The following is a 22,397-nucleotide window of genomic DNA, read 5'->3' on the forward strand; positions in this document are numbered from 1 at the left end:
CTGGGATTCCCAGTTTCGGCACAGTGAGACGCCGAGTCCCAGAATTTGAAACTCGTTTTCCCAAGTTATTACTGGACCAATTCTGGAACTGTTACTCCCAGAGAAGACCTGAAAGTATTATTTACGGATAATGTCCCCACACATGGCTGACATATTGTCTATATGACACCAGTGGGACATACCACTATCACAGCAGTACTAGGTTTAATACCTCCCTGAGATATCCCTAACACAGTTATCTGAACCATCTGAAGTACAGATGTTGTGCTTGTACACAGTACTGGCACTTTTACATATATATATATATTAACATACTCCTGTCACTCTATTTTAATAAAACTGTTGCTGCTGTTTGTTGAACCTTAAAAATCGGACTTTTCTTGGTTATTCGAAGTTCAGAGCTAACTAGTGTTTTCCCCAAACATACTACTGAATGACACGGACTGACCGAGCTGACATTCAAAAGAATCCATAGTAGCGAACGTCTCCAGCAGTATACAGATATTGTTCCAGAGTTCGACACTGGGTGCTTCACGCTACCAATATTGTGCTTTCCCCTGTAGTAAATGGTGTGATTTGGAACTGGGATATCTGTATCGTTAAGAAGATATATATATAAAAACAAATCGCTACAATACTATTCACTATGAATTTTCTTCTTCGGAAGACAGAGCGGCTAGTACACCACTAAGGCGCTTGAAATTAACATGCTCTGAGCCAAAGTGGTTTTGGGCTATTTCAAATACCGCCCTAACCAAACCTGCTGCATCCGAAATTTCAAAAACCTTTAGCATAATTTCTGTAAAAACGGCCAGTAAACAAGTGACCATATTATAAGAAATGTCTTCAGTCTGGGAACCGCTGTCGGCATTAGTTTGAGTGAATACTGATCTCATTACAGGCTTTGCTTGATAGACTTAGCAGGCTTACTCAAAATGTGGAGGTTGAGAAGATTGAACAGGGTGCGATTCCTCTGTAGGAGTTTCATATGGTGTACCTACGAACAAAGCACGCTCATTTGGCCCTTCCGGATGGTGGTTCTCGTCGTCTCGTACTGCTTTTAGTGCCTGTCCAAATGAAATTTTCTATGTTACCTTGATAAACTGTGCCTTACAGACCTGTTTACGACCAGGACACCCAAGATACGCCGAACTGTGCAGCATCCCACAGTTTACACATTACGGATAGTCCAGCTTATCACATTCATCAAATGTGTGAGACCTCCCACATCTCGGGCATCTCTGGCGCCCTCTACAGTCAGAAGAAATATGGCCGTACATCTGGCACTTACAACAACGTACAACAGGCGGGACGTAATTTTCAACTTTAAATACTTCATATCCTAAATGTACTTCTTCAGGTAGGTTTTCTAAGTCGAATAGAGCAGGAGACATTTTGTAGGAACTGTCTCTTTTCCCTTTAACAATCTCTGTTCTTTAGTCACCGCTTTTTTTTAGGGTCCCAAGAACTTCCTCTTCCGTAACATCTTCACCTAAACCGTAGATAACCCCCCCCCCCCCCCCACCCGAGTAGAATAAGTAGATGTTTGTGCCCTACATACTATGTCCCGCCCCATCAATTCAGTTAATGTCAGGGCTTTCTTTACCCGTGTCGGCCCTGTGCATGTTACTAGTAGGTCTTTACCGTTTATTTTCTTGACCACTTTAACGTTGCCAATTGCTTGCTGAAGGGCCTGTCCAAACATGATGGGATTCCACGCAACGATGAATAATCCACCAACAGATGATATTAGTACATTACTGTTATTTTCTGTGGTTTTAGGATTTACTTGCCCTTTCCTCTTTCCCTCAGCAGCCTTCCTGTCTAATGACACGTTTTTACTTTTTTTTAAACTGTATATCTATACATCCACAGGTGTGTACGGGTATATACACACACCCGCACACAAAATGTTCAAGAAAGCCAAACCTTGGCAACCGTCAACAATTTTACAAACTATCTAATGTATCTATGCGTAAATATATGCGAGACAGAGAGACACACACAAAACTATGGTCTATCTATTCAACTGACCAAATTGCCAGTCTTACCCACCTCGTCCCAAGTAAACAACTTTGTATCAACTAGATAAATCTACAACATATCACTCTGTAATATAATGATCACAGAAGATAAACTTGGCAAGGTATAGAAGTAACCTCGATAACCAGCTATAACACCAAAAAGGAAAGGGCAATGTTTACCACGTCCTGGCATGATGCTTGCTGTGCTAGTCCAATCAATAACATGAAATCAATAATTGGTAGATGCGCGCCAAAACGTGACGTCATTGAAAGTGCTTTTAACCTGGATAATATATAAAGGAAAAGTACATTATCTAGAAAAAAAAATTCAGTTCTAGTGCTATGGACATTGTAGCTTGAAACATTGTAGCGGACGAATTTTGGGCTTGATGACTATAAATAAAAAAGAAAGTGTTTGTAAGGGGTCATTATTCATTATGATGACCATTAGTTAATGTAGTTATATAATCCACATTTACAGTACAAGAGGGGCAGGTACAGGGGTTAAAGAGATTGTTGGGAAAAGTGGGCGTTAGAACACTCAAGATGTTATATCATATACGGAACACAGAATATAGTATAGGAAGAACTGAACAGTATACATAGATAATACCTAGACAAAAACAGTGAAAGCGTCAACTCGTATCAGTTCTGTATGGGTAAAAGTAACAACAACCACTATAAAAGCGACAGATAGGCCGATCCAACCATGTTAACACTAAAAAATATACCTTCATATTATTAATACTACTCAGGCAAATTATATTCATACAATCATATGAGTGTTATATTCTGTATACTACTGATTATTAAAAACGACGACATCTGCTAAGAAAATTGGCCAGGGCCTGGAAAGTCTTATTTCGGTTCGTTTTAGGATTTAAAACAGATGCTAAGGTGAAATGCCGGAGGCCAATGGAGCGTAAGTTCAGGTAAAGAACACGGTGAGCGTTAGAGTGCCGGGTACATGTAAATAAAAGAGCAATATCATCGTTAACTAGGCATATATCACATAACCCAGATGGGTGCAGATTCATTCTAAATAAATAGGTATTTGTAGGCACCTGTCCCGAAATAAGGCGAAAAACTAGCGTTTCATCTCGTCGAGAAGGTAATGATAATGGCGAATTTAACAAAACAGAACGAGTATACTCGTGAAAAAACCTCCCCTTATTAGATTCATCCTACTGCCGCTGCCAAATATCCACAAACTTAGGTGTAACATAACTCATAATTTCATTAATGTTTAAGGGCACATGAAAGGATATATCAAAAAGGGATAAAGCTCTCCGGAACCATGCGAGAATAACTCTGTCCCACTCGAACTTTAAAAAGTGGTCGCTAGAAAAAGGGCTTATGGTATCAACGAACCAATTAGAAGACAGACTTATATCTACTGAGGAAAGAGTAAGGTCTAAATGAGACAGATAACCGGAATGAGGATCTATACGAGTGCCCATTCCATCAATTAAAACACACATTTCATAATCATTAATAAAAGCAGTCATTACCCTCCCATTGAAATTCGTTGTAATGCTACCCCATAAGTGTCCGTAAGCGTTAAAATCCCCACATAATATACAAGTGCTATTAATATAAGACATAAGAGTATCAAAATCGTTTCTATCAAAACGACTAGAAGGATTGCATATATTAACTACAGTTGTGGGTGCATCAGACCTCGTAGCAGTATTAAAACATTGTGCCTTAATACTGTTAAAGGGAGGTAACTTTATATCTGAAAAGGATAGGCCGTCTAGAAACATGGCCAGGCCCCCTCTCCCGTCTGTATTCCTATCCATTCTACCTATAAAATACCCAGGGTAAGTAAAATCCATATGTGGCTTTAAAAAAGTTTCTTGAGGACATAACATGAGGAGCGGGCTTAAGATTTTGAATATAACACTTGAATTCCTCTCCATGAGCGCCAAGACCGCAAATATTCTGATGTAATATGTTAAAAGTCATTGATAAAAAAGCTAAAACAAGATAGGAATATATATTTATATTATATAAAGGATAAATAGAATATTGGTCATTCTTTTAAAATCAACAGCCTCAGAGCCAAGACGACTCTGAGCGATACTGAACACTACCTGTACCAAACTCTTAGGGTCTTCGATTTCGAAGACTTATTAGTATTTTAGAAAAGATGGCGATAAACCTTGTGGCCATTGTGAAAGACATATCGTCTGTTTGAGTGGGTTCACCACGTGGGGTTCGAGTGGCTATAGACCTGAGGACTGGCTTGACGGGTGTAAAGGTAATAGAATGGGGCTGTTCAGGCGGGGTATCAACTACCGGCCCTTCTGTCACAGCTCGCTCATTTGGCCCTTCTGGGTAAATTCTATGGGGGTTATCTTCTTCACGTACTGATTTTAACGCATCAGCAAAAGATATTTTCTTGGTAACCTTTATGAACTGCGCTTTACATACCTGCTTTCTATATGGGCAACCCATATAGGCCGAGCTATGGCTCAGGGACCCGCAGTTGACACATTTAGGGCGATCCAGGTCAAGACATTCATCAAATGTATGGGGGCCATCACATCTTGGGCATCGCTGGCGCCCCCTACATTCCCCTGAAATATGCCCAAAGGACTGACATTTGAAGCAACTTATGGCGGGTGGAACATATTGCTTGAAAGGAAATATTTCGTAACCGAGAGAAACTTCTTCCGTAAGAGCATCCAAATTAAAATATAACATACATCTGGTTTTAGTTTTTTCCTTCCCTTTAGTCAGATGCTGTGCTTTCGTTACTTTGTATTTTTTCAGTGCTTGTTGTACTTCTTCAGTGATGTCTTCCCCTAACCCATAAATCACCCCACGTGATAGGGCGATATTTGAGTGCAGCCTGCAGGAGACATCTCTTCCCATCAGCGTTGTTATGCTGATTGCCTTTTAGGCTTGAGTGGCACTATTGCAAACAATCATTAGATCTTTACCATTAATTTTCTTTACTTGTTTTACATTGCCAATTGCTTGTTGTAAACTCTGACCAAATTTAATTGGGTTCCACCCAATGACGGGTAAGCCCCCCATAGATGAAATTACAACATTGTTATTGTTATTTCCCTGCTTCTGACCCACCTGCTTTGCTTTCTTCCCTTCCTGGGAGCTCCTATATGCTGAAAAATCGCGCGTTCGCTTTGTAGTGGATCGCGTTTCCACGACTTCCATGTCGTCTCCTTCTGCGTGATCCATGGCTGTAACTAATGACTGTACTGGTGTATGCACAGGAGAGTTATTACAAGACGACAGTTAAAAATAGCAGAAAGTGCTCGGGAGCTGCTCCGAGCTATATATTACTATATACATTATATATTACTATATACACTATATATTACTATATATACAATCAATTATAGAAATCTTGGATTAACTGTATTTCTAATATCAGTTGTGACTGCTTATCAGCAAAAAAAAAAAAAAGAAAATAAAATTGTTGTCAAAAAGCCCAATACTAAGCAACAAACGTGTATTATTAATTTAGAATTTACAAGACCGAAAGCTATTACAAATAAATCCCAAAAATATCAAATATACAACACTATGAAAACCACTCTCAATAAACGCCTGTACAAGAAAGGGGGTTAAGTTGACCTTTGCCTCCTTTGCCACGTCCAGACATGCTTGATTGTTTCTATTGAGCTGAGCAAGTAGAAATATGCTGAGCGGGGGGGGGGGGGGGGATAGCACATTGTAGCTTGTAACATTTGTAGCATTATAGCCGACGAATTTTGGGCTTGATGACTAAAAGAAAAAAATAAGTGTTTGTACGGGGTCATTGTTCACTATGATGACCATTACTTAATGTAATTATACAATCCATATTTACAGTACAAGAAAGGCAGGTACATGGGTTAAAGAGATTTTTGGGAAAGGTGGGCGTTAGAACACTCAAGATGTTATAACATATACCGAACACAGAGTATAGTATAGGAACAGCTGAACAGTATACATAGATAATACCTATAGACAAAAACAGTAGAAGCGTCAGCTCGTATCAGTTCTGTATGGGTAAAAAACGACACCAACCACTATAAAAGCGACAGATAGGCCGATCCAACCATGTTAACATTAAAAAATATACCTTCATATAATTAATAATACTCAGGCAAATTATATTTATACAATCATGAGTGTTATATTCTGTATACTACGGATTATTAAAAACGACGACATCTGCTAAGAAAATTGGCCAGGGCCTGGAAAGTCTTATTTCGGTTCGTTTTAGGATTTAAAACAGATGTTAAGGTAAAATGCCGAAGGCCAATGGAGCGTAAGTTCAGGTAAAGAACACGGTGAGCGTTAGGGTGCCGGGTACATGTAAATAAAAGAGCAGTATCATCGTTAACTAGGCATATATCACATAACCCAGATGGGTGCAGATTCATTCTAAATAAATAAGTATTTGTATTCATCTCGTCGGGAACGTAATGATAATGGCGAATTTAACAAAACAGAACGATTATACTTGTGAAAATACCTCCCCTTATTAGATTCATCCCACTGCCGCTGCCAAATATCCACAAACTTAGGTGTAACATAACTCATAATTTCATTAATGTTTAAGGGCACATGAAAGGATATATCAAAAAGGGATAAAGCTCTCTTCGCCAGGGAGTCTGCCATTTCGTTCCCAACAATGCCGACATGAGCTGGCACCCAGTCAAAACTCACAGAGACGCCCTGGTAACGAAGAGTGACGCATAAATATGCTGAGCACAAGCCCTGCAGCGCTTTATATACCCGCGACTCGGACCTGGACGAATGCATGGTGTGTACAATTATCTGAGCGGTGATTGGTTGAAAAGCGCGGGCCGGCTTGGCTCTGCCAGTCAGGCGAAGCATGCAAAGCCATACCTCGACACGTCAAGGAATGCCTCGACCCAAAGCAGGCTCTCCTGTCCGCCCCAATCCCCACGTCATCCCCTACCCACTTCTCATTCTACAGTGGTGCAAACACACACACAGAGAGGCACGGAGGCTTTCCTATATACACATATAGGGTTCGTACTGGGACCATGTGGCTAATTAGTTTGACTTCATATGGGCCTGGATTGTTTCATGGGCCATTCGTTCATTGTGTGCATCGATTGCACTACTGGTACATCCGTTTCAAGTTTAAATGGAGAAATGTATCAATCAGAAGAGAATGCAGTGTACATGAAAACCCATTATTGCACCAAGCACCATAACGGAATTAATTATGAAAGTAATTACCCGATTGTAATTAACCTTAAACACCCACAAGCTTAAATTACAGAGAAGATGTAGGCATATATATGCTAATTTTCATGAAAATCGGTTCCATACTTCAGGTAGAGGTGCATGGACAAAATGATGAAATGGAAAAGCACTACATGTTGCGCAAAGTCCTGAATGGGGGTAACTGTGAAAAGAGACTGGCAAACAAGCAGATATACAGTGTGAAAGTAACTGTGTATGCAAAAGAGACACAAGATGTGTACCACAGGAACATTAATGTGTACCTTGGGTATACATCATCTTTCTGTGCGTATAGGCCTACATACACTTTTAATGTGATCAAATTGCATGAGTAGACCTACCTGAGACACACACACACATCTTGTGTACAAAAGGTGAGTACGAAATGGCGCACACTGACTTTTTTGAGAGCATACCGCACATAGCGGAGACGGGCGATCTTATATACACGCTGCCCTAGCAGCAATGCACTTTTCAACTTAGGTTCACTGATTGGCGTACGCCATGTAGTTCGGCCTGGACCGATGAGAAAGATTCCCTTTAGAGTTATTCCCCCTGAACGGCCACTCTGCTACATGGCCTGCATGTCAGCCTGCTTTTCCAGCATGCCTGCTCGAACCTGTGCTGTCTACAGCTACAGCTACAGCTAAGTATATGCCACTATACATTTTACAATAGCATCATTTTACGTATATCTATATAGTGCCATCGAATGTTAAGCTGTGTTTTGGCACTCGTGCACAAGCCCCTAACCTTAAACCTATTACATTATGCACTGCCCTGTCACATTGCTCCACGCGTACCAGTACCTACAATATCTAGAATGTCTTCATACATGTATTCTACTTGGTTTGCTACATATGTATATACTGAACGTATGTTCGATGGGGAAAGCACCTCAGTCCATACGCCGGCTTCCATTGCTGCCACTGCATTTAATGCATGTCGATCTCCTTGCAACTACAATGCTGCATGCATGGATGTATAGATGACACGCACGGACCTCCGTGAAAGCTTGCACAAAATATGCATTCGCTATTCAAGAAACTTGATATAACACGCACACCAGTGCAGGGATGTGTAATCATTTTGTCCAGTGGCCAAAATTCCGGTTTAAGGTAGTATATATGTACGTATATCTACATGTAGGCTAAATATAGATCCGCGAGTACACTGAAATGCCACCCAAAAAGTAAAATTAAGATAAAATGAAATAAATACGGGCGTACATTACATAATGTAAAAACGCTGCGCACATGCCTGAAGAAGCATTGGCTTTGGGCGGGCAAGTGTTGCATCCATTTGGAGTTCACTTTTATGAAGAGTTCCTGTGGGCAAATTTGGTGTGAAAATGTGGACCCCAGTTCGGACTTTGTTTATAAAGCTGTTGAGGTGGGGTGTGTGTGAAGGGCACGTCGAAATTTTGGCCGATTACCCACAATGCAGCGGGGCGACCGTTCACGTGTAAGGCGCAAGCCTATATGCATTAACTGTATACACCGTGACGTGGTGCTGGAAACGATGGCGTAATGGTAGAGTCATATATATATAGGCTATGTTGCATGGTGTGTTTACCCGAGGCACATGCACGCACGCATGGATCAGGGATTATACACGAGTTTGTCGCATGTGATGCTTTACGTGCACTTCGGCACATTATTCTGTAAGACGGATCGAAAGGCAGAGACCACGTGATCTCCTTCGTATAACAAACGGCGTGGGTACCGAAGACGGTCCTGCCAAGGTTATTGCATAGGAAAATGTCTGTGTTCGAATCGCTGTCAGCGATCTTGTATCCGTTTGATTCGTATAATTTTCAGCTTTCCAGATAGTCTGAGTATTTCTGCAGAGCTTTCGTGAAGTTATTTTGTACAACTATAGGCCTTACTGGTCGCTAGCGAAGTCCAAGGCAAAAAGTGACCTTTTCCCCAATGCTTTAACAATGGGCGGCCATTTAGTTTTTGTTTTCGACACAAAAGGGTGTATGGTGACTTGTCCTCCAACTGCGGACCCGTCTTTTTTATTTCTTTATTATTATTACATTTTTTTGTGTGAGTCCATGTATGCATGCCTCCATTCAGTGACTTATTTATATATACGTGGACATACATGTTGGAAGCTACACGGGCTCTGCCCGGTTTCGTCCCACCATAGTGCTGGCTGCCGTGGTATAAGTGAAATATTCTTGAGCACGGCGTACAACAGCAATTAACAAGTAAGTAAGCAAGTAAATAAATAAATAAAATAAATAAATAAATAAATAAATATAGGAGCTTTATGGATGGGTTCTCGGTCCACTCACTTCCGCTTAATTTAGCACAATTTAACACCTTAAGTAGTGCTCAAATTGCTCTTTGTGGATGTTTGTCACTTTACTGCGCTACACACTATATATACAGCTGCATGCATGCATGGGAAGAGCAGACGAAGAGCAGTGAGTGAGCGACCTGAATGTGTATGTGATGCTTGCAGGGGGGATATGTCATGATTATGCCTTATCGCCACATCGGCAGAATTTCAGCCATGCACGTCATGACGAGTATATATATATATATATATATATATAGAGAGAGAGAGAGAGAGAGAGAGAGAGGGAGAGGTTGTCCTCTTACTTACATGAAGGTAAGATTTTTATATATAGGACATGTAAATTAAGAAGTAATCTGTTTATTTTAACAGAAAGCCCGTTATCTGAGTGATGTAATAAAATGTATTTTGTTATAACGTAATGCTGTCATATTCAACATATAATAACCCCAATGTTAGTCTAATAGAATCTATATGTTGCATTAAGAGAATGTGTGAGTGTATGTACATGTGTGTTATATTTAACGGAATAATCTCTTTGCGGAATGTATTCTAGAATCACTTAGACAAGAGACTTTGGTAAATTTAACGGATTAATTTTTCAATGAATGTTGGAAGAACGTGCTAATTACTTACACGAAGATATACAGGAATGTGCACGTGGGAACGTACGTTGAGATCCTGCATACATATACACATGCACACGTTTATGCACACATATATACGTACAAACATGTATGTAAAAATGAGTGCATGGAGTTGCTTTACAAGTGCTTAGATGGAAAAGGTTCTTTCGGGAAGAATTGGTTGGCCCTGAAAAGGGCCGTTGGATGGATAGTGTCTTGACGGACAGTCGGTGTTCTGGGCGCTTATTTGCCGGCCTTCCGGGTCTTCTTGGGCAGGAGTACAGCCTTTATGTTGGGCAAAACACCTCCCTGGGCGGTGGTGACGCCGGACAGGAGCCTGTTCAATTCCTCACCGTTTCGGACGGCCAGCTGGAGATGTCGAGGAATAATTCTGGACTTCTTGTTGTCACGTGCGGCGTTTCCTGCCAACTCGAGAACTTCGGCAGCCAGGTATTCGAGCACGGCAGCCAGGTAGACAGGAGCTCCGGCTCCCACTCGCTCGGCCCACTCACTTCCGCTTAATTTAGCACAGTTTAACACCTTAAGTAGTGCTCAAATTGCTCTTTGTCGATGTTTGTCACTTTACACACTATACAGCTGCATGCATGTATGCATGGGGAGAGCAGGCGAAGATCAGTGAGTGAGCGACCTATACGTATGGGATGCTTGCATGGGGGATATATAATGTATAAATATAGGGAGAGACAGAATGATTATGCCTTAACATCACATCTGCAGAATTTCAGCCACATCATGGTGAGTATATATAGACAGGTTGTCCTCTTACACTCTCGTTAAATAAATTTAATGTCTTCGGGTCACTCATTACATATCCTATATAGCTTACACTTTGTGGCGGTGGTTCACTGTATTACTCCGGTTTCTTCCTCATTACTTACATTAATGGCTTACACTTTGTGGCGGTGGTTAACTGTATTACTCCGGTTTCTTCCTCATTACTTACATTAATGGCTTACACTTTGTGGCGGTGGTTAACTGTATTACTCCGGTTTCTTCCTCGTTACTTACATTAATGGCTTACACTTTGTGGCGGTGGTTAACTGTATTACTCCGGCTTCTTACTCATCACGTACATCACACTTTATGAAACCGACCCCGATGGTGGTAGAGCGTCCGTTTCGCGAGCAGTAAATCCATGGTCAGTCCTTGGTTGGGAAACACCTAACACCTTAAAGGAGAAGAAAATTTTAATAGCAATGAATTACCATTGAAAAGAGTATCCATTTCCTCGCAGGTGCACGCCTTAAAAAAAATTAAAATATGTACCTGAAGTTGATAAATTATAAATAAAGTCATCGCCCATTTCCGCTGTGTGCGACTCCATTGTGCCTAGGAACTAGTCCTGAAGTCTTCTGTGTTAGGAGGAGAATTGCCGTTGGAAAACGCCGAAGTGCAGTTCATACATTTGCGGTAGAACTCTTCTTCCCAGAAGGTAGCGAACAGTAGAGTTCGTTTTCCGCTTGACGATCGGGAAACCGGAATGTTGGGCCGAGGTTCCGAGTTTACGCGAACAAGCCGGCAGTTTTAACGACTCTCATTGGCTGAGAGGTAACACACCCCCAGCATAAATTACAGGGTGTTAAAGATGGAGGACGCGATGGATTCAGCGATTTATGCCAGCTTTGCCGTTTTGAGGCTTTACGTGTATGGCGAGGAAAAATTGCAAAATTATGCAGCATGCACCACCAGATTGAGTTCTCTTTTCAGCCTATAGTGTCATGTTTTTAAGTTTTCTTCTCCTTTCAAAGAAAAACGCTTTACGTTCCGGATTAAGGGAAAGTGGAACGACTGATTGACCCGCATAAGCATAAATGGCTCGAGTGGGGCACCTTACTTGCCTCCGGTAAGTCGTCTCAGTGAAGCTGCACTAAGTACGAACGGTGGAAATCCGTCATGTATCAATACATGCAATGTAAGGACGCCTTCGTCATCATGTGACTGAAAAATTTTTAATTACGACGTTAAACCCCAAGCACTCACTTATCCACTTGAGCTTTTTGGCGATGGTTTACTGCATTGCTCTGGTTTCTCTCTCATCACTGGCTTACACCACTAGCTTACACTGCCGTGGTTTACTGCATTACTCTGGTTTTTGTCTCTTCACTAGCTTACACTTTGTGACTGTGGATTACTGCATTACTCTGGTTTCTCTCATCACTAGCTTACACTTTGTGAAGGTGGTTTGCTGCATTACTCTGGTTTCTCTCATCACTGGCTTACACTTTCTGACGGTGGTTTACTGCATTACTCTTGTTTTTCTCTCATCAGTGGCTTAAATCACGAGTCTATACTTTATGGCAGTGGTTTACTGTGTTACTCTGGTTTGTTTCTCACCACTGGCTTACACTTTGTGGCGGTGGTTTACTGCACTCAACGTCTCAGAGGACACAAGTATAGGATTGTCCGCATACTGTGATCCCGTGAGGCCTCATACCTGGTGTCTTTGACATGGTCTAGTGTAACATTACCGTGCATGCTACCAACCTTCTACAAGTAGATACTTTGTAAACAGCATAATGTTACGGTACGGTGTTCATCTTTTTTCTGTTTTCTTTTAATGGGTAATTTGGTCTAAAGATGTTTGTGGAATGTGCCAAAGGCCTTATGCATCATAACGGTAGTGTATCTCTCAAATTAATTATAGGGACTCAAATTACAATAATCTTGACAATCCAGCAACAGTAATTGAATAAAAAATTCAGAAGCTTGGAATATTGATGTCAAACATTTGTATATATTATCAGCAATATCAAACGATGTACCATGTACACAAAATAAACTCAGTTTGAAATTTCTTTGAAATATTTCAAAATATGTACAAAAATAAGTTCATATGGCAAAATATGTATTGACACATACATGTAAATGTAGGCCAAAACCTGAAGGAGTATCCCGCACATTGTAAACATTAAGCCGCATTAACGATTTTAAGGAAAAATTCTCTAGGACACGAGTTCTGGTTGGAAGTCCTTCACAAAACACGATTACAACACAGCAGCTTGAAGCGGTTGACTTACTCTGACAAATAACAGCTGTTTCTAGCACCACAAATTGAATTCAATGAAACCGTTTAGGGTTGCGTATCGCATTAATTATGATATTGGTTTCAATACGTTCACAACATTAGACAAAATTATTTACATCAGAAAATTATTTTTTTTTGGCGAAATTCTACACGTCAACACGCAGTGAAAGGTCTATCACTACGTGTGTATTATCGTCACTATAGTAACTACCGTACACGTAATGTGTAACCACATGCCTATGTTTTGATAAGTCCTTAATTCTAGCAAACAAAATTGACTGGAAATTAATGGTGGCATAAACCATGTGTAATATTCTCTCATTTAACCAGTCTTCAATACGCCCACGTGCATACAGTCATCTAATTTTCCGCGGAACTTGGTGTTACCCGGTTTCGACCCTTTAACCTGCAGATGAGCTTCTGGCATTTTCGCTTGATAGACTGAATGGGTGATTGCTTTCTGGATTTGCTCGCATCTCCGTCAGACCTTTTCCTATCACTCAGCATCCTGCTAATGAATTTATAGAAGCCACTTCCATCTTTAGATGCCCCCTTCACGTGCACCGGTGCCTGACGATGGTTTGCTGAGGCATAAGGCATGACAGGGACAGAAGCCTCTTGCTTTGCCCTCCTCCATTCTTCTACTGGTCTGTCAGAACTGTTCTGGTTTACATTAGCCCTAGAGACATCCAACTTATTATCCAGCTTTTTGTCCAACTTTCTGGTGACCTGCAGTGACATTTCTCTCGCCATTTCTGCCTCCAGCCTGGCACAGACATCCTTCAGGCGCTGACTGCGGTACGTCTTGATGGTGTACTTCCGCTTCAGATCTGCCATGTCTCTGTTCTGTCGTTTCAGCGCCTCGCGTACTTCCTCCTTCCTGGCAGAGATTCCGGTTATTTTTCCCATTGCTTTGTCGGTTTCCTTCTTAATATCTGCCCAGTTTCTCCTCAGGTGCTCCAAATACCTAAAAGAGAATAAATCATGAGCGAACGTTAAAATTAAGGAAGACTCTGTAACTGGAATAAAGTCCGTGTGAATGGTAACATGCAATAAGGATATTAATTAATTCACATTTCTGTTACATTTGCTTATTTACATTAGTTCTTCAGACCGGAGTTTGTAACGAAATACAAGGGTAAAAAGGAACACACCACGAAAATTGAAGTGGGATAAGTAAGGTGTGTGGGATAGTATTTTGGTGACTAAAATGATGATCGGTGTCACTATACAAGAAACTTGTCTCTTTTTATATAACTGAGACAGAGTGGTTTAACATGCGAAAAAGAAAAACTTCCTTTCAAAAGCGAGGTAAAACTGAATTCAGGTCAAAACCTGAATATTTACACAAGAAGACGAAGATCAAAGGACCGACACATGCAGCTGTACTTAAAAAGCCTTCCGAATACGAAACATTTCAACAAGAAAACCCTCAAATTTAAAAGATTTGACAGTTTCACAGCTTCAGTTTTTCGGTTCATATGATCAGGAACTAGGTCACTTCAATAAATTTATCTATAAAATAAATCTGTATTATACTTGAAAGTGCCAAACAATAAATAAATAAAGCAATTACAAGTACGTGCACATGACAAAACCGTACCTTTCACCCTCCATCTGATAATATCTTAACTCTGCTGCTCTCTCAGTTTCACGAAGAAGTTTTTCAGCTAGTTTCAGTTTTAGTTCTTCCCTGGAGGCGTTGATATTTCCTGAAACACAAATTTTTCTTTCAGCTTTGTGCGACAAAGAGACATATTACAAAACAATGATATGAAACATATTTTAACATAGTCTATATCAGACTACAGGACTTCGGAAAATTACTGATATATATATATATATATATATATATTACTTATATACTGTACTGCAAATTTAACTGAATATATGACTTAGTTGATGTGTCCTTTAAGAAAGCGGAGTGTTACCTTATAGTAAGTCATTCACTAAGAAAATTTGTGTAAACGTAATTCGTTGACACAAATATCCATTATATTGGAATCAGTAATTTCCAAACATAATCTGTTGTTTTGAACACACCATCCCTAAAGCTGAAGTGTTTTCTAAAAAGCTGAAATTTAAAATTTTTCAAAACAAAATTAAAAAAAAAGTTGATAGAAGTTATTCACCAACCTTTCTGCTCTTGCGTGGTGGGTGTGGTGGGTTTTAGTGTAGCATGGATTTTCGGCAGAGGGAACTTCGTGTTAACTGAAGGTTAAACAAAAAGTATTTAGAGAATCTAAACAAAGTGATCTTACTTTCGTTGAAAACAATTTAAATGAAATGATCAACATAATTATCATTTCTGACACCATGTCTCTCTGCCGCAGTGACAGTTCAAATACTCTCTCCAATCATTATCCATGAAAAAAATCTTAATTTAAAACGCATAGAAAACAACAAAATAACGTAACATTTATATCATGTATTAACTAGAAATCGGTTACAATTCAATCACCTATGTCATGTCTGACGTTAAAGATTTTCTGTCTGAGCTCTCCATTTCTTCCTTGGTTGGCCAGCGGTGGGAGACGAAGTGGAAGTAAATCCATGTTGAAAGTTTCCTGGGCTTTAGCTAGTTTAGGAATTTAGAAACAAAAAACAGACCCCATAAAGAAACTGTAATAATGGCTGTCGTACATTTTCGACACAAAATCTCTGAAGCTACCGGTACGTGTTTATGCAATAAACAAATGCTCAAAGCATGGAAATTCTTCGCTACTTTAGTCAATATTTTCAAAATCTGTATATTTAAATTTCAACCTCGACCAAGATTCTGACACTTGCAATAAAATAAATAAGAAATTTATTCGTTGATTGTTCAGTTTAAAAAATAAATTAGATATGGCTTATTAACTAACCTGCCTGCTGCATTGAGGCTTTTGATGTGACATGGGTTCTCGGAAGGCTGATAGTTGTGTCAACTGAAGGTTGAAAAAAAAATAGGTATTTAGAAAACGGAAACAAAATGGTATTACATGTACTCTCGTTGAAAACAAACTGATTAACATCCATCACAATTTGCCTTTTCTGAGAAGGATGTTCAAATTCTCAATGAATCTCTGGTTGTAGCTCTTGTACATTTATATCAGGTATCACTAAAAGGTTAAAAGCAAATCACCTATGTCATGTTTGACGTCGAAGGTCTTCTGTCTGAAGTCTTCATTTCTTCTTGGTTTGGCCACCGGTGGAAGACAAAAGGAAAGCTTTACACCCGTGTTGGAAATTTGCTGGTCTTTAGTCAGTTTAGAAACTGAAAAGCAAGAAGTAAAACAGACCCCTTAAATAAATAATAAACGAAAATTTGTTCATATAGCCAGCCGTCATCCGTGAAAAATAATGTTACGGGGCCTTCACTTTGGAAAAATTAAAGTTTTCTTTTGTTGGATACACCAGATCTAGGGAATAGAAACTGGAACTGATATACGGTGGGTTTATTTGAAGATAGTTACCAGTTATGACATGCAGCCAGCTGCTTTCATCAACAATTAGAATTATTGCGACCAATTCTAATACTTTATTTTTCCGGCCAGGGTAGCCGACTCCTCATAAAAATAATAATAAAAAATAGCCCTGGGTATGTGATAAGACATTATTCTTTAGTTTCTGATGCAAAACTCTTTTATATCAAATGCTAAGAACCCATGTCAAAAAACATAACCCACAAAATATATAGCTTCTTTGTGACTTCAGTAATTTAAACTATGAATTTAAATTTACTCTTTGCCTACTCTTTGAGGAGGGTTCTGACACGTACCATGAAGTAAGGAAATTTATTCGAACACATTAGGCCCATTTGCATATCAACTAATACCGGGTGTCACTGATGTTTTTAGTCTTTTCAATGACAATGGAGTAATTGTAAGGATAGCTGCAGATTAAAACTTAAGAGGAAGAAGAAATTGATAAGATCAACCATGTATAAGCTCAGTAACACTGACCTAATGTAGTAAGGTATAAAGTTAGGAAGAAAGATGTGTTTCATAGTATCATGGAAATCAGATCCAAGACTTACATTAAGGTGTAAAACTGTAACTTAAATAGCTACACATCCTGAAATGAAAATTATACATGCCTACCTTGTCTTGCCGGTGGCGGATAGTTGCTCCTTCGATATTCTGTGCCAATAACTGGCAACTTGTTCATGTATTCTGTCATCATTTCTGGAAAATCAAATCATCAATTCTCTTCCTATGAACAATGCGCATGTTGTGTTATCAAAACTTTAGACTGGCATCAACGATCATGCATTATCCTAGATCTGAGATCTCTTTCATTCTCCCCAACTTTCAGAATAATGTTGAAGCTAAGCTGGAAAAATGGCTAACCCATCTCAGAGCCAGTATTATAAATACTCAAAATATGACAGATTCTGAATAACCACAAAACATCGAAAGTCTGAGCAAAATACGTCAACGATGTCAAAGTTTGGACGCCATTACTTTATTGTTATCGCTTCAGGCTTAATGTAGGCAGTAAACAGTTTGATGTTAAATCAACATTCACGCCTGTTGAAACAATCATTACTGATAACGGTATTCAGAAGTTTAATGTACACTGTAATATTGTTTATCACTTTTTGCGGTGTTATAGATACGCTACAAAATAAGACAAATGGGCAAGTGTTTGCTATGAATTACACATGTGCCATTATTCATATATTTCCTTTCTGTAATGATAAATGCAGGGAAGAGAATCGTTTTGATCAAAATCATATGAAATTTTTTCTACTAGCTGGCCCTTTATACTTCAGTATAACGATTAGTTTTGATCATTTTCTCTAAAATTATATACTTCTTCACTATTCACGACAAAAACTGCTGATCGGCCGACAATTCTCATCCCTCATAATGTCGAAAAGAATACAGACATGAACATTTACCTGCCATAAACTTAAGTCTATGATTATTCAGGTGCTGGTGTCAGTCTTGACAATCGATTCGTCTGAACTGAAGTGGTAATACTTTATTGATATCTGTGACATCATTTGTTAGTTACGTCACGTCCTCGTGAGCCATCACGCCAAAAAAAGTGACGTCATTTAATCGTCTGCTGAGGTTAGTCAAGTGAAGATGTGCACCGATCACACTGGTTAGTCAGTAGACGAATATCTGCAGTACAGTGGCCACATGTATAACATTAAAACCTTGATATTAAAAATACATGTAGATTTCTAGACTTAGGCCTACTTGTATATTCTTAACTTGTTACTAGTCTTGCCCATTTTGCCTCTTAAGCTCATTAGATCACTGCAACAATCAATTTCACCAAATCATTAAATATTTTAGAATTTGTATTATTTACAGAAGAGAAAAATTGTATTTGTAAATGCTCTATTATCAAGTTCCTTTCGGAAGGAATGTTTGGCCCTGAAAAGGGCCTTTGGATTGTGTCACTTGGAAACAGCGACTCACTGAGATTTCTTGGACTTCTTAGGCAGAAGAACAGACTGGATGTTTGGCAGAACACCTCCTTTGGCGATGGCCACTCCGGACAGCAGGCTGTTCAGCTCCTCGTCGTTGCGAACGGCCAGCAGCAGGTGACGAGGGATGATGGTCCTCCTTTTGTTGTCTCGGGCAGCGTTTCCAGCCAGCTCCAACACCTCAGCGGTCAAGTATTCCATCACAGCGGCCAGGTAAACGGGAGCTCCGGCACCGACACGGTTAGAGTAGTTCCCCTTTCTCAGAAATCTGTGGATACGGCCTACAGGAAACTGTAGACCAGCCCTGGATGAGCGGGTTTGGCTCTTGCCACTCTTCGCCTTTCCTCCTTTACCACGTCCAGACATCTTTAGTTGTATATATATATATATATATATATATATATATATATATATTGTCCCTTGTTCAATGTGAGTACAAATGATGCCAGAAGGCTGTACATGGCCTTATATACCCTCTGTGGGGATTCTGCTATTTTTAGATACATTTTTTTTTGGCAATCATTTCAACCAACCAGCAGAGGGTAAAATTGTCACACCAGCCAATTAGAGGTAGATAGAATGTTTTCTATTAGGTTCGCGCTTTCGATTTTTCCTTTATGCTGTTCCATTCTTATAAATCGTTGCTGTGGATAGCTCTACCTATAGGAGATTATTTATCTTCGATACGGAACCAGACTCCAAATCAATCTCAGCAATTATTTACATGTATAATTACTCTCTGTGGGCCTCATGCTGAGGTCACGTCCTCGACAAAGCCCTCCAGAAACTTAAAATAAAAGCTATATTTAAATTAAAGCATATGTAGACCTAATTTATAGATGACAGTTACAACTGAGAATGCATGGGGAATATTTAAAAGAATAGTATAGGCCTACGTATAATATATAAGGATGACATCAGAAGAAAGGCCATCAACGCCTACCTGATAAAGTTGTTTGTTTTACTTTAAGAAAGGACCCTGACGAGTTAAGCTTATACACGGTGGCGTCCTGAGAGCAAAAACTTCCGAGTGAATATCATATTTTCTACTTTCTATATATGGATGCACTTTTTCATTTCAAGTATGTAGGCCTATACATGTAGGTTACATATCAAGTACTAAGTGAAGGCTACTTATACTTAATTATATGTGGAACTATTTTCAAACCAAAATAATTTTCGTCATGCCACTTGCAACGGCTCACAATATGAGAAGCCATGGGATCAATCTTTTTGAATGTCCATAAATGCTCTCACTTGTAGAGAGTGTATAGCTCAATTAAAAAAATAAAACAATCTTGGACTTATTTTCTTGGACAATTTTCCAGGGTCGTACTTCCAGGACCGATGTAAAACTTCATATTTACAATCATATATAGCTTACTTTTCTTCAAATATTAATCGAGTTCACTTTTCAAGTCCGTTGCTATCGGAAAGATATAGACATACAATGAAACTATAAACACGCAAAACATTTTAACTGACTTTCAATATTAGCCCTTTTTGATCGAGTTGTCACGCGCAGTTGAGATTATCAGCTTTTTATATGGCGAGCATGGTTTGCGAAGTTGCAGGAAAATCCACAGCGCGGACCGAATAGAAAGCAGAAATGTTGCTTTTCATTGGATGATATGTTTTCACGTGCCCACCATCCTTGAATGATAACCACACACTGCAGCTTTAGACTGGGAGCTTGGGGATTGAAAAAATGCTTGTAAATTAAAGCTAGTCACTATATAGAATAAAACCAGAATAAAAAAATGAATAAATTAGAAGACACCGACCATTACGAGAGACCGATCATTCGATTTTATGGGTATTTCTACAATATAAATTTACTAGTATCTCTCTCTCATGCTCCTAAAATATCAGAAATTGCCAAGTATGCTAAAAAAATCCCCAAAAACCTAACAAAAAAATAGATATTAAATTGGCTGCAGTATTATGTTTCTAGGTCATGCTAGAAAAGATTGTGTCACTATAACAAAGTATTAGACAACACCCTGTCTTGTTATATCCATAAAATCATTCTGTTGGAATAATATGCAAAACAAGTATGTCACATATAACATAATGGTACAGAAGAAAGAACATTATCTGTTCTGCCATCATTCAGAAAATATGCATTCTGCAAAATTCACACAACAGAGAGTAATATTCGTTCATATACTATTTTCAGCTTCCTGACTTAAATATTTGATACAAAAAATATATTATTCAAATTTTAGTCACATTTAGCGCGATTTATATTGTCATTTGTTCTAAGTGAAATAGATAATTTGTATACAGTGTTCCTTTTAAGGCATAATCACATTTCTTATTAATAATTACATTCTAATTACAGAGCACAACCATCATATAAAAAGAGATTGAATTTCTCCAGAAGATATGCAATATCTGTATTTTTCTATATCCATTGTAGGTGTTTGATATATATTAAAACACCTATACTAAATAACAGACCAAGTAAAATAATGACTCCAGAAAATCAAATGAAATGAAATCAAAGAAATAGAAGTCAAATCGGTCTGGCCATTCCACATAACTTGGGCACCAGAACGGAAACGAATTTTTTGAAGCATGCAATTAAATGCATGTATTATCAAACGTTATAGGACGCATTTTCAAACACAGAAACAATTGAAGAACAGGGACTGTTACTGCTCTATAGTCTGTGGGCTCAAGGTCGACAAATACCTTTCTACTTCAAATAACCCGCCTTGTAACTTAACTTCAGGGGGAACAACTCTCCCATCCACATGGTAGAGGGGGAGGGGGGGGGGGGGTAACTTCAGAAGGCATATTACTTTGCTCGCATTTAATAAAATATCAATTAACATATAGTTGTTAACAAATTTTTATACCAATTATATGGCAACTTGACAGAAAATTGTAAGTTTTAATATATTATTAGACGGTTAAAAAGTATTCCCTTCTTAAGCGGGAGGCCTGGAGTCAGATCAGGCAAATGACTTGGGAAATTTTGGTAAATTCTTCTTGGCACTGAAGGGATAGGGCACGTACAGAATTGTCCGTATACTTCGAACCTGTGGTGTCTTGTGAATGGTGTAGTGTTGCAGTACTCTATGTTATACGTCACATATACGATCTTTTACAAGAAGATGGCGTATAAATGGTGTAATGTTAAAAGTGATATTCAACATCACGCAAACAAACATGAAAGGGAAAGCTCGCGCAGTGTTCATCTTTCTCCAGTTTATAATTGGTAATCTGGTCAAAAGTGTTTGTGGAATAAGCCACAGGCCTGATGCTTGGATAACGGTAATTAGAAGACACGGACTTATTTCAAAAGGCACTCAGTAACCTTGACAATCTACCCATGTTATTTAAGTTTATACTCCAACATGAATTAAAAATTAAGACGAATGAAATATTAATGTCAACAATTTGTATTTATTACCGCAAATAATATATCCAGCAATGTACCATTCAGACTAAAAAACGAAAGGTGAAGAATATCATGCAAGCAAGTCACATGCACATTATCAAACTTCATATGGCAAAATATATATTGACAGAGGAGAAACGCATAACTGTACATGTAAATGTAGACCAAAACTTGAACAAGTATCCAGCATATTGTGAACAGTAAGCTGCATTAATGACGGCAATAACTTCTGTGTGATGTGGATATATTACATATCTTGCCGTTGCAGGAATTATACAGTCGGGTTTGCGCACTTGATATCTCTGATCACGGACCCAGTGTGTGA

The 22,397-nt window shown here is 39.0% G+C and overlaps 2 protein-coding genes across 2 annotated transcripts; both read right to left on the reverse strand.

Moving 5' to 3' along the window:
* Positions 1–13,046: 13,046 nt before the first annotated feature.
* On the reverse strand, positions 13,047–18,475 carry LOC135471436 (uncharacterized). Its single transcript, XM_064750680.1, has 8 exons — positions 18,124–18,475; positions 17,321–17,404; positions 16,363–16,494; positions 16,103–16,165; positions 15,700–15,816; positions 15,375–15,449; positions 14,842–14,950; positions 13,047–14,205 (listed from the first exon to the last, which is right to left on the reverse strand). The coding sequence occupies exons 1-8, from the start codon at positions 18,128–18,130 to the stop codon at positions 13,599–13,601; spliced, it is 1,194 nt and encodes a 397-aa protein (XP_064606750.1). The 5' UTR covers positions 18,131–18,475; the 3' UTR covers positions 13,047–13,598.
* A 176-nt stretch (positions 18,476–18,651) lies between these two features.
* On the reverse strand, positions 18,652–19,029 carry LOC135471443 (histone H2A-like). Its single transcript, XM_064750690.1, has one exon. It carries the CDS (start codon positions 19,027–19,029, stop codon positions 18,652–18,654), a length of 378 nt encoding a protein of 125 aa, XP_064606760.1.
* Between the last annotated feature and the right edge of the window lie 3,368 nt (positions 19,030–22,397).

Source organism: Liolophura sinensis, chromosome 7 (genome assembly GCF_032854445.1).
Source record: "Liolophura sinensis isolate JHLJ2023 chromosome 7, CUHK_Ljap_v2, whole genome shotgun sequence".
Classification (NCBI taxonomy): Eukaryota; Metazoa; Mollusca; class Polyplacophora; order Chitonida; family Chitonidae; genus Liolophura; species Liolophura sinensis.

Coding starts and splice junctions, on each gene's coding strand:
- LOC135471436 (XM_064750680.1), bottom strand. Junction 16,495..17,320: donor TCCGCCACCGGCAAGACAAG/GTAGGCATGTAT, acceptor CTTGCTTTTCAG/TTTCTAAACTGACTAAAGAC. Junction 15,450..15,699: donor TAACGTCAGACATGACATAG/GTGATTGAATTG, acceptor TTTAACCTTCAG/TTAACACGAAGTTCCCTCTG.
- LOC135471443 (XM_064750690.1), bottom strand. CDS start 19,029: ATGTCTGGACGTGGTAAAGGAGGAAAGGCGAAGAGTGGCAAGAGCCAA.